The sequence below is a fragment of the Sphaerodactylus townsendi genome, linkage group LG03 (genome assembly GCF_021028975.2).
Source record: "Sphaerodactylus townsendi isolate TG3544 linkage group LG03, MPM_Stown_v2.3, whole genome shotgun sequence".
NCBI classification, from domain to species: domain Eukaryota; kingdom Metazoa; phylum Chordata; class Lepidosauria; order Squamata; family Sphaerodactylidae; genus Sphaerodactylus; species Sphaerodactylus townsendi.
Window position 1 is genome coordinate 30,929,922 of NC_059427.1, and position 18,418 is coordinate 30,948,339.

Here is an 18,418-nt window from a genome sequence, read left to right on the forward strand (position 1 = left end):
ACGACCCCTCACTTCCCAAATTATCTAAGATAAAAATGGTATTACAAACCAATTGCTTGTAAATACCAATTACAAATGGTATTACAAACCCTCACTTTCCAAATTGGTGTTAATTGGTATGACCGTAAGCAATTGGTATTACAAACCAATTGCTTACAAATAGCATATGCTGAAATCAAACAGGGTCATTTGCATAAATCAGCTTCAGAAACTTCTGACCTCAGTGGAGAGCTTCTTTTATCAGTTTACTCTCTCTCTCATTTTATCACTTTTGAAAATGGAATGTATAGGATATCAAAATTACGTCACATGGAGACAATTTTCAGTTTTTTTTTCTGAGATAATTCTACACAAGCATTACTGTAGACACACACTTCTAAGAACATTTGAACATTTTGCCCATTGCACAGAACATTCTGTTGTCACTATTAAAAGCAGGTTTTAAAAACTCAGCATCCACTGGCATTTATTTAGATTTGACTGAGTCTTTCTTGCAACAGTTTCCTCCAACTGATGTTAAAGATAAAATCCTAGCAGATATTAGACTATACCTACAAGCTTATAGTGTGTGTGAGATGTTATCTGCCCTGGCTCTCCTAGGGTTACAAAGAAGGTCAGCAGAAATGATGACTCCTGCGCAAAAGTGAAAAGACACAAATAAAACCCAGAGTTTTCAGATGATGAGACAGAAACTTGTTTGACTAGCTGATAAAATAATAAATCTCCTTTTCTTGTGTGCTTGGCGAAACCGGTGCTGTGGTTTCAAAAGCGAGACTCATCAAGAGAATGCTGGGAACTTGGACATTAACTAAAGGTCAGCTCTTTGCACCATGAGGTCAACCATCTAGTGAGAAATCTCTTTTTCAAAGAGGTGTAAAAGTACACAGCCTCTCCAAATTCAACAACTGCACAAGATCCTTGAACAAATAATGACTTTATGCGCTTTCTCACCATTTCCCCCCACTCCCTTATTTTCACAAACCCATCCGATAACTACAAAGACCATGGGAAGCTGCCTCATGTCCTCCCGATGCGATCTCAGTCCACGTGCTCTGCCAAGTGCCACAATTCTAGCCTCAACTGTTAAACCCAAGGATCAGGCTATGCTAAGAACTCATTCTTTCGTATCATTCACAAGCAGCATTCTATGGGGGGGGAAATGTACACTGATCAATACATCGCTGTATAACGCTTTAACAGAGAACAGCATGCACTTCTCTCTTCCGGACTGTAACTAAGGTTTAAACTAAGGTCTTGACATTTATATATGGAAATACATTGAGACAGATTTTGATTCCCCCTTCCCCTGAGCACATGAGGCAAAGAAATGTTTACCTGTAAAGCTGCTGTTCATTTCAGGGACGTCATCTTCTTCTTCATTCTCTGTATGCACTATGCCAGCATTTTGCATATCATTGTAAGACTTGGTTCGTTTGGGGGTCGACTGCTTGGAGCCGGATTGGAGGTTTTGCAAAGCATCAGTGTTATTCACTTTCCCACTGAGGGGTTGGCTGGGAGGTTTGGGTGTTCCATAATAGTTACCTAGGCAATAGAAACACATTTGAATCCCGCTTTAAAGAAAATAGATCTCACTTCATTCTCAAGATTTCTCTCCTGCGCCCCAAAATCAAAGCCGTTTCTTTATCTTACCGAACTTGAACAAACACAGTTCCCTCCCCTGCCTTCCCTCTGACTGTGGGACATTAAACAATGTCTGCTGTTTTACCTTTTCGAAACTTATTCATGTCTGAATTTAAGAGCAGAACCAAAGCCTGTCTTTTCAAGGTGCGCCAAGAGTACAAGGGCTAAAACAAAAGGCAACTGTGGCGGACAGCAAAAAAAAACCAAAAAAAACCCCCTTCATCTCGTTGCATTTGAATTTCAATTAGCAGCTTTAAAAAACAACAACAACCACCCATGTGTGCACCCACACAATTCTGTGCCACATTTAGAGTCAGATAAAAAATTCATTACTACCATCGCCCAGAAAAGCGATGAAAGGCTGGGGTGACCTGCTTTAATACATGTCCTCAATGGGTGACAGCCACATTTCAAAAAAAAGTAAATCCGCCTCCAAAAAGGAATTAAAAAGGAATGACACCACATGGCACCTGCTTTGCCAAGACGGCCTTTCAGCTGTTGAGGTCGGGAAGAATAAACACAAAAGGCATCAGACATGCAAATTCCAACGGAAGCACAGCAGAATCCCAGAATAACGGGAACCTTGGACATCAAAGACACAACCTGAGAGACCAGGTGAGCTGGTAACTCTGTGGGCATCCCAACCCTGAACTTACATTTAGCGGTGAATATTGGGCAGTGGTGGCGAACCTTTGGCACTCCAGATGTCATGGACTACAATTCCCATCAGCCCCTGCCAGCATGTTTAATGGATGTTGGCAGGGGCTGATGGGAATTGTAGTCCATGGCATCTGGAGTGCCAAAGGTTCGCCACCACGGATATAGGGGGAACAGGGCTTCTGCCTGCACAAGATAGTCATGGGTAGTTTCCAGATGAGGTGAAGATATTACTGTGGGTGTCTCTCATCACATTTATCCCGTGTAAACATCAGCATTGGCCAGAAGTGGGTGTGCCACAGAATTGCAATCTTCTTCCCCTCTGCTCTACATTCTTTTCAGCATGCACAAATCCAACATCCCCTTTCATTTTTGGAGCTAAACGCGGCATTCAGTTTAACAGACACACCAGTTGGAAACTAACCTGGCTCTTCTGCCTGCATGAGGACACAAAAGGCAACAGAAGAAGCGAAATGGGGCTTATGCCATGGTCATCTAATATCAAGTGAAGTCCGGCTGGCCTCAACGAGGGCCTGGGCTTTTATGGCCCTGGCCCCTATCTGGTGGAACAGACTTCCTAGAGAGATCAAGCCCCTGCGGGACTTGCAAAGTTTCTGTAGGGCCTGCAAAACACACCTGTTCTGTTGGGCGTTTGGCCAGCCGAGTTGAGTGTATATCCCCATTCCATCTAGGCCTCCTGTGGGCACGGGGTGGGGGTGGAGGTTAGTCGCCATCTGTTATATGCATTGGTTCTGGTGGGTTTTTCCGAGTTGTGTGGCCGTGGTCTGGTGGATTTTGTTCCTAACGTTTCGCCTGCATCTGTGGCAGGTGAAATATTAGGAACAAAATCCACCAGACCACGGCCACACAGCCCGGAAAACCCACCAGAACCAGTTGAATCCGGCTGTGAAAGCCTTCAACAATACGTTATATGCATTGTTCCTCTTATATTTTACCAATCTATCGAAAACTGTTTTATTTTGATAGATTTTATTCTTGTATGATTATTATGACTAAGTTATGGTTTTATTTCTTGTTCATTGCCCTGAGCTCTTCGGGGGAGGGTGGTTTATAAATCCAAATATAAATACAAATAAATAAATAAAACAAAAGGTCACATAATAGGACCAACCCAAAAAAACACAAAAGTGTGTGCAAGGTTTTCAGCTCCCTAGAACTCTCTGCTCTGCTGGACGTTCAAAAACACCCAAAGAGTGTTTGCAGAAGGTGGAGGGCAGGGGGGAAGGTGAGTCAGACCCTGAGGTAAATATTCTATGTTACCAATAATAAAGCATTAAGAGATGGAATGTCAGATGACGAACCCTCCACCAATAATAATTATTGGTGGAGAATTCGTCATCAGAGATTTCATCCCTGTCCCGGAGGAATGGCACCTTGCCACCACTGCACTGGGGCTCCAAAAGCCCCCTTCCCCAACCCCCAGCAAGCCCTCCTGGCCCCTCCCGCCCCCATCCTGGGGCAGCGGCGCTTTGCCACTGCTGCTCCGGGGCTCCAAAAGCCCCCTCCCCTTTAGCAAGCACTCCTGCCCCTTCCACCCTTGTCCCAGGGTTCTGAGGCTCCAAAAACCCTCTTGCCCACCCTCCCAACCCCAAGCAAGGCCTCCTGGTCCCTTACCTGTCCTCACCCCTTGTCCTATCTAGGCCCGCTGTATTTCTTATCCTACAACGGACTTTACTGTTAATGCAGTATAAGTTGTAAATGATTGTTAGGACGATGCAATGAAATGTGTCATACACTTCTAACATAGCTGCACTATGGTTCAAAATTGCGCGTCTTTCAAGGTACAGATGAGAACTTTGAACTAAACATTTCTGCTCCATTCTGCTTCTCCCGGTGTTTTTGATGGACCAGCACAATACAGTCCAATTTCCTAAATGATCTAACAAGAAAGATGGTCAGTTGCTCACCAGGAAATTCTCTATGCCATGGGCAGCAAGAACAATGGCACAGAGAACTCTTGGACAGCAAGCCTTTGGCTGTAGTTTGCAACTCGTAGACCAATACAAATCTGAAAATAATGTTAAAAAGCTTAAGCCCTGCTGAGCTCCGGCAGCAAACAGCCGAAGTGACTTTGCCTGATCTTCAAAGTAGGCTACTGTGTGGAGTGCATTTTTCCCCCTCAGGATTTGCCAACTCTCAGCTATGTATTCTCAGAGAATACAAAGACCTGCCAGTGAAAGAGGAAGGTGGGGAAGATCTGCTTTTGCCTATAAATTTGGATACAACCTAATATTTGATAACAATTTGTCTCAAGATTAAACTAAGGTAGTCTAATAGCCTCAAAACACCCAGGCTTCTATGTTTAACCTGCAGATGGGTTAAAAAAAATCACCACCCTCAAAATTAAAATGTTATCCCAAAGTAAACAAGCCCTGCTTAGTATACAATGTACACTTTCTGTTGTTTGAGTCTGCTTGCCAGTGAAGATCTTCATCTTAGACATTGTCTGAGATGTCTCTCAGACTATGTATCCCCCTTAAGAAATTAGATGGGTCAATACCAGAGGCAGGACCTTTTCAGAGGTGACACATAAGTTGGGTGAGGGAAAAACAATGCATCAAACAAGATTCCTCATAGGTAAGTTTAAGGCAGTGATTCCCAACCAGGGTTCCGTGGTACCCTGGGGTGCCGTGAGCATGTCCCAGGGGTACCGCGGCAATGCTACCGGCCCCCTTCACTTTTGTGGTGTCTCCCGCCAGCACCAGCAAGGATATGGAGCTGGCCCAGGGGGCAGGGCCTGCCACAAGGTCAGCAGCCACTTCCCACCCCCCCACCCCCTGCTTCCCTTCACCCTGGGAGGGGAAGGTGGGGGGTGGCAAGCAGGGGAACTGGGAAGGGAAGGTGGGGGGAGAATGGTAGGGGTACCGTGAGATATGAAGAGTGAGGTCAAGGGTACCGTGATGTCGAAAAGGTTGGAAAACACTGGTTTAAGGTGATGCATACTGGAACAACAACAAAAATATCTAACGTTAAGTGCACACTGACGAGTCTAAATTTGCTGAGCCTGAGAGGGAAAGGGTCCTGGGAGTCTTGGGGACAGTTCAATACAAATGTCAACTCAATGTGTAGCAGCTGCTAAAAAACAGAATAAAAGAAATTCTATGCTGGGAATTATTAGGAAAGGGACTGAAACTCAAAATGCCAATATTATATAATGCACCTATATAGATCTCCCATTTGGAATATGATATGCAATTTTGATCACAGTATCTCAAAAAGGACATTACAGCATTGGGAAAAGTACAGAAGAGATTATTAAGGGATTGGGACACCTTCCCTATGAGGAAAGGCTGAAGAGTCTGGAACTTTTCAGTTTAGAAAAAAGATACAAGAACAGAGACATGATAGAAATTTTAAGAATTATGCATGGGGTTGAAAAAGTTTAAAGAGAAAAGTTATGGACCCTCAAAAGGTACCCCCATCTACTATTAGCTCCCATTGGAAACAATGGGGGATGGGGCACCTTCTTTGGGGGTCCATAACTTTGGACCCCCTGAACCAAACTTCACCAAACTTTGCTGGTATCAGCAGGAGTGTCGCCGGACAATATCCTGAATTTTTGGTGCTGCTAGCTATCCTAAAACTGCGCCCCCTGTCAGCCGACAAAGTAAAAACACAAAAAATATCAAAAATACATTTTTGTTGGGCCTTCCCAGGGACGCACCCGGTGCAACGCGCACCCTCCTGCCCCGTGGTAGCAATGCCACTGGCTCAGGGCTGTGTATAAACATATTTAAAAACAGTTTAAGTAATATATAAAATACCATTAAGCACCCATATCATTAGAACACAAGATGGCAAGCACAGCTGAAGCCTATGAGGACTACCCAAGCCCACCTTGAACTGAAACCTCATTAAGAACTGTCCAAGCATGGCTGAAGTTGAGAGAGGGCAACACAGAGTCTCTTACAGGTCCTGCAGAACTGTTTAAGGTCCTGCAAGGCCCTGGTTTCAGCTGACAGAGAGTTCCACCAGGCTGGGACCAGGGCACAGAAAGCCCTGGCTCTGGTCAAGGCCAATCGTAGGTCCCTGGGGTCAGTGACCACCAGGAGGTTTTTATAGGAGGCTCAACACAACTTCTGTGTGTAATATGGGATGATACAGTTCCACAGATACAAGGGTCCCAGATAGCTCAGGACCCTGACTGTTACAACTAAAACCTTGAACCTGATTCAGTCAGCCAACCAGTGCAGCTGCCAGAGCCCAGGTGTTATATGCTCTCTTACCGATGCACCAGTAAGAAGTCTGCCTGCTGCATTCTGGACCAGTGTCAGCTTATAAATCAGCTGCAAGGGCGGGACCACATACAGCGAGTTGCAGTAGTCTAATCTGGAGGTGACCATTGCATGGATCACTGTGGCTACGTCAGGGCAGGATAAGTAGGCGGTCGGCTGCCTAGCCTTTCAAAGGTGGTAGAAGGCAATCTTTGCTGTATTGGTGACTTGGGCCTCCATAGAAAGGGAGGACTCCAAAGTCACATACAGGCTGGATGTAATGCCACATTATCAAACCTCCACAAGACCGGCCTGACCCAGCCATAGGACCTCCGTCTTTGATGCATTTAGTCTCAGTCTGCTCTTTTCCAACCAACCAGCTACATCCTCCAGACACTGTGCCAAGGCAGCTGGGAGGCAGCTGGCTGGCCATCCGTCAACAGAACAAGCTGGGTGTCATCAGCATATTAATGGCAACTCAACCCAAAGCTCCTTGCATAATAGATGCATAGTAGATTCAGGACAGACAAAATGCACAATAGATTCAGGCAGTGGTGGGATCCAAAAATTTTAGTAACAGGTTCCCATGGTGGTGGGATTCAAACTGCGGCGTAGCACCAATGGGGCTGGGCGGGGGCACAACGGGGGCGTGGCCGGGCATTCCGGGGGTGGGGCATTCCTGGGCGGGGCTGTGGCAAGGACGCAGCCACTGCGCCAGTCCTTGGGCGGGAAACGAATGCACGCAGGCGCAGGCTGCCACGCACGTCGGTGCACCTCCTGCTAGACTGCTTCAAGTTCTGCGCGCTACTGCTGAGAGGAGGGGCATAACTAAGGCAAAAATCACGTGGCAAAATCATCAATTAGTAACCCCCTCTCGGCACACACAAATAATTAGTAACCTACTCTCGGGAACCTGTGAGAACCTGCTGGATCCCACCTCTGGATTCAGGACAGACAAATTAATTAGTGAGGATCTAAAATTAAGAATTCACTGCCAGCTTGTGTGGTGATAGCCACAAGCACAGATGGCTTTAAAAGAGGATTAGACGAATTCATAGAGGACAGATCCCTCAGTGATTCCTAGTCACGATAACTAAAGGGAACTTCCACATTCAGAAAACCTCTGGACACCAGTGCTAAGTGGCAAGACTGGGGGAAGGCCTTGGCCTCAATGCCTTGTTGGCCCTTCAGAATAACTGGTCAGCCACTATGCAAGACAGGATGCTGGATTGTATGGACCATGGGTCTACTGTTGAAGTCCATTCTTACAGAAGCTCATCAAGCATCTAATCATGTACCAACCAACGTTTTTATTTTCCTGTGCATTCAGATCCTTCTCCCATGGAATTACATCAGCCATCTTAGGTTGTGCTCTTTAATTGCCTTAAAAGACTTCTTCCTTATTTTTCTTTTGCTATGATTGTTAATTGTTTTCATCGGCCTATTATTTTTCCCGCTTTGCTGCAGCGATCATTTTATTGCTGATTTTATTAATATTGGTATTCATGTTTTTTTGAGCTGCTTCTGAGACATTTATAGGGAGACGCAGGGCTGAAATATTTTACAAAAACGTTATCTTACGCTAGCCTTAATGGTGTGCTAGATTTATTTATTTAAATATTGACAGGCTGTCTTTCCCCACTGATTATGGTGGCTCAAGACCACTTATAAGCACCTGACTCACAGACAACAAAGAAAACCCACAAATAGACAGCAAAGAAAGAAAACAGGTGTAGCACTTTCTACCGATATGATACCCGCTTTGCTGATGAGCTGCAGAAGCTTGTCTGAAAATAATGATCTTATATTTCTTACAGGAAGTGAATTGCACAGGGAACTCAGCATCTCCTCAGGGAGACTATCCCATAGCACCATGGCTAACACCAAAAAGGAGTGGGCCTGCACTGTGTATGCTGTGATAACTTGTCTTGACTGCTTCCACAGACTAATTGTATTTTAGTAAGCCACATATAAACATTTCAGCTTCCCTGGAGTAGCAAGACTTTCAAACTCATTCTTCATTTGGAGATCTTGAAGGCACATCTATGCATTATTGATTTTTTTGGAGGGGGGGAAGGAGGAAATGGCTTCTAGTAAGAGCCTTAATGGGGTATAAAGAAGATTTTTTTATGATAGTCCCATCTCTATTGGAGAAATAATTCTTATTCTCTCTGTAATTTTGGGCTAAGTTAAACGAGGAAGGAAGGAAGGAAGGAAGGAAGGAAGGAAGGAAGGAAGGAAGGAAGGAAGGAAGGAAGGAAGGAAGGAAGGAAGGAAGGAAGGAAGGAAGGAAGGAGAAGGAAGGAAGGAAGGAAGGAAGGAAGGAAGGAAGGAAGGAAGGAAGGAAGGAAGGAAGGAAGGAAGGAAGGAAGGAAGGAAGGAAGGAAGGAAGGAAGGAAGGAAGGAAGGAAGGAAGGAAGGAAGGAAGGAAGGCCCATTCCTTATATTGACTTCATACAGTATTGTATACTTTTTTCTTCTTTCTTCTGCTCTGTTTTATACAGGAGATGGTGGTTGACATGCTGTTAAAGAGACTTCAAGATGGCTGACCATCAGCTGTGCTGCTCCAAGCCAATTCCCATATATTTTATCTAGCAGGACTTGGATGGGAACATTGGTGTTCAATGGATTTCATTCAGAAGAGGTGCACTGCCAAAGTATATTCATCCCCGATTCAAAATACTCATTGCGGAACACATAAAATACTTAGAAAAAATCATTCACAGCTATAAACTCAATTCAATGTGTTATAGGGCAAAAATGATGACAATTTTATGTTTGCAAACTCTTCTTCAGACTAAAATCAAGTTTTAATAGTCCCCTCTTGGAAGGGCATTCACTAAATGCTTTCACACCCACCCCTGGTCACCACTTGTAAATCAAGTCTAAGCTTCTGTTTCCAACCATGTAAATGCCAATCCACCACTTTGGCAAGCAAAAACAATGCAGCAAATCCTTCATGATGCTAGAGATTTCCTCTGCCATTTCCAACATTTTTTTAAAAGCAGTGAAATAATTTGAAAGTTTTGCCTTCACTACTTTTTCATATGGATTAATTCGGTATGTAAAATTTAAATGCATATCTAGGGGAATTTAAAAACCAGCTGGGAAGTAATTCCACCAATACAGTCATACCTCGGTTTTCGTCAGTAATCCGTCTGGATTACCTCAGCGAAAAACGAAACCGACGAAAACCAAGGCTACGCCGTTTGTGCAGGCACAACGCAAATGGCGTAGCAAACGATATAGCAATTTCCGAGGTGACCGACGAAAACCGAAAGCAACAACCAGCTGGATCCCATCGGCGAAAAGCGAAACCAACGATTTCCGAAGGCAACGAAAACCGAGGTATGACTGTACTACTATTGACAGGCTTGTAGTTTGCTAACTGTATCGTGTTCCCTTAAAAAAATGGAGCCGATCAAGGAGGAGACCTTTGTACCCCATTTCTTCTTTAACTTCCTAATAATGTAAATAACCTCAGTCATCCACACAGGCAGCACAACCCCCACCCTGTGATTTAGCACAACAACACACCCACTGCAAATACTGAAAACAGAGAACAGTCAAAGCAAAGCTTATGTAGAACAAATCATCCTATAGTCTGGGAAGTACTAATTCGAAGCTAAGGAAAAAAAAGAAGTTAAGCATTTGCGGAAACGTATTGCTATTTTGGGAGCCACAAAAAAGGACCTATACGTAGATCCAGTCAGCCTTAATCATTATAATCATCTTACCAACTTTGAAGTCGAGGCATAATGGAGCTGACCAGCCAGTATCTGCAATTTACTATGGGGTTTAAAACCAAATTTCCAAGGCACGCATCAACCACAATTGAGTGGTAAATACCATGTTTTAAATGACTTTAATAATGCAATGCAATTTACTTCCCAAAGCCAGAGTAGCAAATCTCCTTGACTGCTGAGTCTTTTCAAGTGTAACAGGCAACAAACAACAACAACAACAACAAAAGCACATATAATTTTCAGGGTCATCTCCACTTCTGCCTTTATCTAAGATGAGAAAACAGATCAAAAAAAGGAGTTGAGGAAGCCATTACATGGGCAAATACTCGCCCACAAGATGACTGGGAGAGTTGAAAAGACTGCAGGACAAAGAATGGGTCAGAGATAGTCCATCATCAGTAGTTAACATAAACCAATGGGACATTTCCTCTCTCGTGCTTAGGAATGTTCATCTCCAGGTGGGACCAAGGATCCTCCTCCAGAATTACAGCTCACTGCTGGTGACTTCACAGGGGACTCAGTTCCCTTCGGAGAAAATATTACATGGCATACTTTCTGAAAGAGTGGACTCCTGTGGCATTCGGAAAATTCCCCACGGATAGGTCTCCTTGGTCCCTCCATCCAGGCTCAAGCCCTAAATCTCCAGTAGTCTCCCAAGCTAGACCTGGCAACCCTACGCCTTCTCCCCTCCCCCCCATCTCCTCCCAGTGGCCAGAGAGTACCTGGCAACCCAAACTGTTCTGCACTGGCTTTATTTCTGCACTCCTAGTCCAGTCTCTCAGTCAGAAATTTTCTCATGAAGGTATTTTAGGTCGTTTCCCCACTTACCTGCTGCTGCGCGCTACTCTCCCCAAGTAGTGCGGGGTCCCCGGCACTCCCCACTACAAGGGTGGCGACAATGCAGCCACCCTGACGCTGCCGCTGTCGCGCCCCCTCAGCGCGCGTCATTCCTGGTGCTCCTCAAAATGGCGCCTTTTGATGACCCCGCGCAGAGCACGGGGTCGTGGAGAAGCCCGGGAGCGTGCGAGAAATGATGCGTGGTCAAGGGTGGTCGGGGTAAGTGGGGAAATGACCTTAATCACACCATTCTACTGAAGTGGTCGTAAAGAAATCACTAAAAAAAATATTAAGGAATATATTAACAGGGCAACCCTAAACAGAGTACACGCCTTAGAAAACGTTTCAATATTGTTGTTTCTCTATGTGTAGTGTATCAGTTTCTCCCCTTACCTCTTTCTTTACTGATGCTTTACTAAAATCATGGCAATAATTCTTACTGCTGTCTGCTGTTTTGTATAAGATGGGAGAGGCAAGAACAATCAAAGGCTTGCCCCAGCCATGGAAAAATTTTATTCCACCCAACTCCTTGGCTTTCAAGATTTCAGTAGGGGGACTGCCCTGTTGCATGGCCACCACCTCTAATGATGACACCTCTTGATCCTCTGCTCTCCTGATGCCAGACATAGGAAAAATGATACCCAGAGCCATAGCATGGGGGAACTGCGCCCGGGCCACATGTGTGCCCTGCACCCATGCCATACCCACACCACGCCCACACACTGGCGTTCACGCGCCCTTTCGTCCCTGGGCACCACATCACTGATAATACCCCAAGACCTTTTGACCTTAAGTGAAGGGGAAAGCACATAGTGTGATATTAAAAATTAGTTTGAATTGTGGAATGCAATCCTGACAGGGAGAACCTGATTTTTTGAATAATCTGGAATCATATCAATAAAGCTCCCATTAACTTCCAGAGCTGTTAATCTCTTATGGCCACAAAACACAATCAGGTTTGCAGTTTAATAAATGATGTTCTTCCCCAGAGCCCTACGGGGATGGGGCGGTATAATAAATCGAAATAAATAAATAAATAAATAAATAAATAAAATTTTATTTCCTTCTACAACTGCGGTTCCCAGAAGAAACAATTGCCCATATTGGCAGGTCGGTCTCAAGAATGCAAACATCCAAATCATTCACTGTTCCGCAAAATTCATCTGAGGCATGCTTATTGAGGTACCCCTTCTACCATACTTTGATTACTCCACCCTATCATAGCCCATGAATTTGCTACAATGGAGTCTGAGATTCTAAAAAGGCATCAATCAGAACACAATCCAAGGTCTACCAGTGCCATCACAGTTGACTTATGGGGCACTGCTTTCGTTTTCCACATTCAGGGGATGCTCAGGAAGTTGGGGACAGTCCCTGACTAGGGACTGATTCGGGAAACAGTCCATACTAGCCCGGAGGGCTCTGGGCAGTGTACAGCAAACCAGTGCACAGAACTCCATACATAATAAATAAAACAAAATATACCCGTAATATTAAAACCCTTTAAAAAACAGCAGCATTAACATAACCTCCAATAGTTGACCTCAATTTGTTGACGGCGCCCGATCCCACGGCTGGGAGGGGACCGGCAGTGCTAGATAAGATATTACATCAGCAGTGCCGAAGATAGCATAACAAGTGGCGCGGGGGCATCAGAGGGGGCAGGTAGTCCATGGCCGGCCTTCCCAAAGGCCTGGCAGAACAATTCGGTTTTGCAGGCCCTGCAAAATTCACTAAGGTCCTGCAGGGCCCGAACAGCTGATGGAAGAGTGTTCCACCAGGCCGGGGCCAGGGCTGTAAAGGATCTATGAGAGGTATAAGCAGTATGGTGGCACTAAGACTCTTTTGGAGCTTTATAAAGCATTCAGAGAAGTCTTTCATTTATCATGCAGCGCCTCAACGAGAGTTCCCACAACTGTGGCATTACCTTCATACGTTCCTACTTCAAGAAGAGTCCCACTTTTCTCCAGCTCACGGAACTCCTGCACAGTCAGAAAGTTATAATCCACACCAGGCACTTCTCCTTCTCGTGGAGGACGGGTTGTGCCTAGAGGAGAAAAGAAAGGAGACAAAAATTAAATGAACATGCAATGTAATAGAACTAACAAGAGGAGGTAAATAGCACATAAGCCACTGATTTGAGACAATAACCAAGAAGTCAACAACCTGTAGAATCTTTGAGGAAAGAAGTCATACAGCAAAACACAGTGAAATGTGGCTGGACATGCAGAGTTTCTCTGACACTTTTTCATCTCACATCTCCCTTCTCTGAGCAGCTAGGAAATTTCTACCATGCAGAATCATATCTTTAATTTCATGGTTTGGGAATGTCTTTTCTATATTATTCCATAGCTGTGCTGCATGTCTATTACACTCTGCCAATTTTCCATGGCAAGAGTCTCTCCAGAATGCACTTATGAGATATACAAGCAAACATTTTTAAACCAGAAGTTCACCATTTAATACAAGCACTATCTAACATCTAATCCACTGGCACAGAGATATTTGGATTCATTTTAATCCTTTTTTCACAACTTCCCCTTTACCACACAACTTCCCCTTTACCTTTCACAATTACCACCCTTTACAATCTACTTACTTATTTTCCATATTTCTTTTCAGGACAACTCTGTAGTTAACATTTTATCAATTCGTTTTCTTTTTGCCTGCATTAAATGGTCACATCTGTTAGAATTTCTGGACTAATTTTCTAAGATGTGGTAGACATGTCTGTTTCATCTCAGGCTGAAATCTAAATTTTGCAGATTGTCTTCACTGCCGTGTATAGCATGGCCCACAATACACTCTGAGATTGATCTGAGATTGCAAATGCCTTAACAGACCAGGTGATCGGGAGCAACAGCCGCAAAAGGCCATTGCTTTCACATCCTGCATGTGAGCTCCCAAAGGCACCTGGTGGGCCACTGCGAGTAGCAGAGAGCTGGACTAGATGGACTCTGGTCTGATCCAGCTGGCTTGTTCTTATGTTCTGAACCACTCGGAAATTCATTAAGTTAAACATATCTCAAGTGGTATTGATTTTGACGTGTATGAGACACTCATACACATGCTTAAAGTACTATCAGTGATTTTTTAATTTTAAAAAGTCTCAATTTGTTCTGCATTGTTAAAAAGCAGGATGCAATCGACAATATTCCTAAAAAACGTTTGCAGAATTCCCACTGAATGTGTTGTTTGTTGGTAGATACTTTATTTTAAATTATATACCATACTGGGCAAGATAACTGATTTAACGTTGCCATCTCCTGAAAACGTGTTGGTTCTGCTTCAGTCTCAGTGCGAATACAAAATGGAATCAAGTGGATTTGTTCATGCCTGCCCTTTGCTCACCCAGGATGCTCAGAGAACAAAGTGTTGCCTAGGAGCCTGATTTATTCATTGACACTGAAGCTGACCTCCGTGTATTTTTATTTGGCTTCTTGCGATCAGGGACGCAAACGCACCTAGAAGTTTGCATTACATTCGAGAAACTGGTGACTTGCGATATAAATCTACAAGATAACTTCAGATATCGTCTCACCTCGTTCTACGGGAGCAGCATAGTTGCAGACACCCACAACACACATTGTTAATCTGTGCCATGATTACCCACAGCTTCACTACATCTAAGCAAATGTTTCCAACTACGATTATGAAAGAGAGCAAAGAAAACAAGGGGCAAGGGAGTCCCCGCCTCTTCCTTTCTTGTAGTGAAAAGACAGGCTGCTGCCTGGACACACGCCTGACAGATGGAGTTTTTCAAAGAGTTTTTTATGAACCATCTGGGGTTCATACAATGGGCACAAACCACATTTACTACCAAACCAGTGAGTTATTTAAGAAGAGACAGGCAAACCAAATTTAGGTCCCCTTTTGCTAAAACCATTACACTAGCAACAAGTCCTGCGTTGAGATTGTACAGGCAAGATATGATCACATAATTAAACATCACTATTCTGGTTCTGATTTTTTTTTCTTCAGCACAACTGGTTAAACCTATTTTTTCCCTTTCAGAATGGACAAAGTGAAAAACAAAGTCAGCGGGCACTTGAAAAACCCAATAGGGCTAAAACCTCGACCTGAGGGAAATAAACAGCTAAAAAACAAGGTTGTTGTGTTTTTTTTTAAAGAAAATGAAAATTAAGACTACAAAAAGCATTCTTAAGAAAATGTAGCTCTGCTAATAGGTCCAAAATACCTTTGTCAATAATACGGTTGTGACAACCTTGTAATTACAGGGGGAAATTTTTAAAGTGCTTCACCATTCCTGTTTATCAAGCACTGATGAAAAACTTACCAGTGCATTGGTACATATTCTTTAAAGCAGTGTTTCCCAATCTTTTCGACATCACAATACCCTTGACCTCACTCTTCATGTCTCATGGTACCCCTGCCATCCCCCCACCTTCCCCTCCCCTGCTTGCCACCTCCCCCCCCACCTTCCCCTCCCCTGCTTGCCACCTCCCCCCCACCTTCCCCTCCCAGGGTGAAGGGAAGCACTGGGTGTGTGTGTGTGGGGGGGGATTGGCTGCTGACCTTGCGGCAGGCCCTGCCTCCTGGGCCAGCTTTACGTTCTTGCTGGTGCGGGTGGAAGACACCACAAAAGTGAGGGGGCCGGTAGTGTTGCCGCAGTACCCCTGGGACATGCTCACGGCATCCCATGGTACCACGGAACCCTGGTTGGGAATCACTGCTTTAAAGGTTACAGAAGCAAAGTGAAGTTGCTTTTCTGTGAGTTCATCCTATAATACTTCTACAGTGTTTTCAAATCTGCTTCGGTAGAGCAGGCAATTGCATGGAACCTTTCCACCTGGACGTTTCCCCCATATCCCAGATAAGGCCATGATGGCACAGTCTGACCATGTGCCATTGAACTCAGCTATATGGTGATATGTCTTTAAACCTCATCACAATACCGTAGAAAACTGACCCTCCCATGCTGCCACAGTTTGTATCAGTATGATATAATTATTATATCATTTCATATAGCCATAAATACTTCAAAATGCTCCTAAATTATATTACAAGGTTTGTTTGAAAACTCAGTGTGCTCTCTTTCAATTCTACTGTCCAAGGTTTCATGTTAAGTTGCTTTATAGATGTTGACACCTTGAGGTTAAATTGATTAGAAACTTGCCTACTATAATCTTAGAACAACACTTACATTTGTGTTCACATCCCTCATTTGCCATCAAATTAGACCAAAACAATTAGTTGATATTGTATCACAATTAAAGTATGTAAACAGTCTTTGGGAACTTTAGGGCTGAGATAACAATGGATGAACACAAATAAATTTGCCAACATTTGTAGATGTATCAAATATATAAGCTCCTCTATGTCATCTGAAACAGTGGTCTTCAAACCTACACACTGGGACCCACAAATAATTTAGGAACCATAAAACTCCCCCTATGGTGTATGGTTTCTTCACAACATGGGAGTAGCCATTTTTTACATATATGATAGTCTAAGTCAGGGTTTCCCAACCTTTTCAAGGTCAGGGTAGCCTTGACCTCACTCTTCATATCTCACGGTACCCCTGCCGCCACCCTCCACCTTCCCCTCCCATTGCCCCTGCTTGCCACACCCCCACCTTCCCCTCCCAGGGTGAAGGGAAGCACTGGGGGTGGTGGTGGCTGCTGACCTTGTGGCAGGCCCTGCCCCATGGGCCAGCTCCATGTCCTTGCTGGCGCCGATGGGAGACACCACAAAAATGAGGGGGGGGCGGTAGTGTTGCTGCGGTACCCCTGGGACATGCTCACGGCACCCTAGGGTACCACGGAACCCTGGTTGAGAATGGCTGGTCTAAGTGAAGACTGGTAGCCTCTAAACAGGGCAAAGAGATCCCATGATACTCCAATATTACCTCCCCCTGTTTCCTGTGAGAAAAACAGAAGAGTGTGTTCTTGTAGGAGGGAGGATCCTTCTGGGTTTGGAGAGGAGCAAGTCGCAAGGAGAACTGTACTGTCCAGTGCACTCCAGATGACACCATTCCAAGTATGTTGGGAGCAACAGACCCCCTCTGATTTGGAAGCATTCTGGGAAAAAACTAATTTTGGACATACGATCTCTACCTGTTTTTCCATGTTAATTCAAAGTCAGATATGGTGAAGTCTGGCCATCAACATCTGCTCATTTGGGTAGCTACAACAACTGTCAAGTCCACCTTCGTACTCCAGTGTACCAAATGCAACCACTTCACCCTGAAACATCATCCCAAATTTTATTTTTAAGAAAACCTCTGCAGTAATTTCACTGCATACCTGAAAAACTAATGGCACATTCAAAACCTCCTCTAAAAAACCAAACCATAATACACCAGGCAAATTTTGACGCAGGTACATAGGAAACAATATGTATGGCAAGTAAACAGTCCTGTTTCTTGATTGAAGCATCCAACTGTTGGAGTAACTAGGCAAATTATGACTCCATGGCTAATTATAAAACAGAGAAATGATAGAACTACTACACTTATAAGCAGAGGATAAAAGTGAATTATATTCTGCACACAGAAATAAGTATGGGCACAGAAGAGATGCAGGTTTAAACTAAATAAACTTAACACAATTCAGGAAAAATGTTCATGAAATTTATACTAAAAACGCGTGTTTTCTTTTCACACTTACACACAAACACACATGTAATGACACAAATTTCCCCCAAGAATTCCCATAGTGATTTGTTTTGTATTTTTAGGCAGGATGACACAAAGCTACCATGCCTCTTTAGCTCCCGATAAATGTCAAAACATACCTTCTAAGCAAAAATGTGATTTGTAAAATACTAAATATATATTTCCTTGATTGCTTAGACACAGTGACACCGTTCTAGCCATCCTTCCTCAAGATTACATTACTGATTACATTTTTGTTTTACCCTTCCTCCCCACCGCATACTCAGGTCTCCATAACCAGGGGTCTGCAACCTGTGGCTCTCCAGATGTTCATGGACTACGATCCCCATCAGACCCTGCCAGAATGGCCAATTGGCCATGGTGGCAGGGGTTGATGGGTTTTGTAGTCCACGAACATCTGGAGGAGGAGGAGGAAGAAGAAGGAGGAGGAGGTGGAGAAGGAGAAGGAGAAGAAGAAGAGTTTGGATTTATATCCCCCCTTTCTCTCCTGCAGGAGACTCAAAGGGGCTTACAATCTCCTTGCCCTTCCCCCCTCACAACAAACACCCTGTGAGGTGGGCGGGGCTGAGAGAGTTCCGAAAAGCTGTGACTAGCCCAAGGTCACCCAGCTGGTGTGAGTGGAAGTGTACAGGCTAATCTGAATTCCCCAGATAAGCCTCCACAGC

The 18,418-nt window shown here is 44.3% G+C and overlaps 1 protein-coding gene across 1 annotated transcript in view; it reads right to left on the reverse strand.

The window, feature by feature from the left end:
• MAGI1 (membrane associated guanylate kinase, WW and PDZ domain containing 1) overlaps window positions 1–18,418 on the reverse strand; it is a 635,687-nt gene that overhangs the window by 150,739 nt on the left and 466,530 nt on the right. Inside the window, 2 exon segments of the mRNA XM_048488400.1 lie at window positions 1,336–1,542; window positions 13,044–13,163. Of these exon segments, the coding sequence (XP_048344357.1) occupies window positions 1,336–1,542; window positions 13,044–13,163 (327 nt within the window).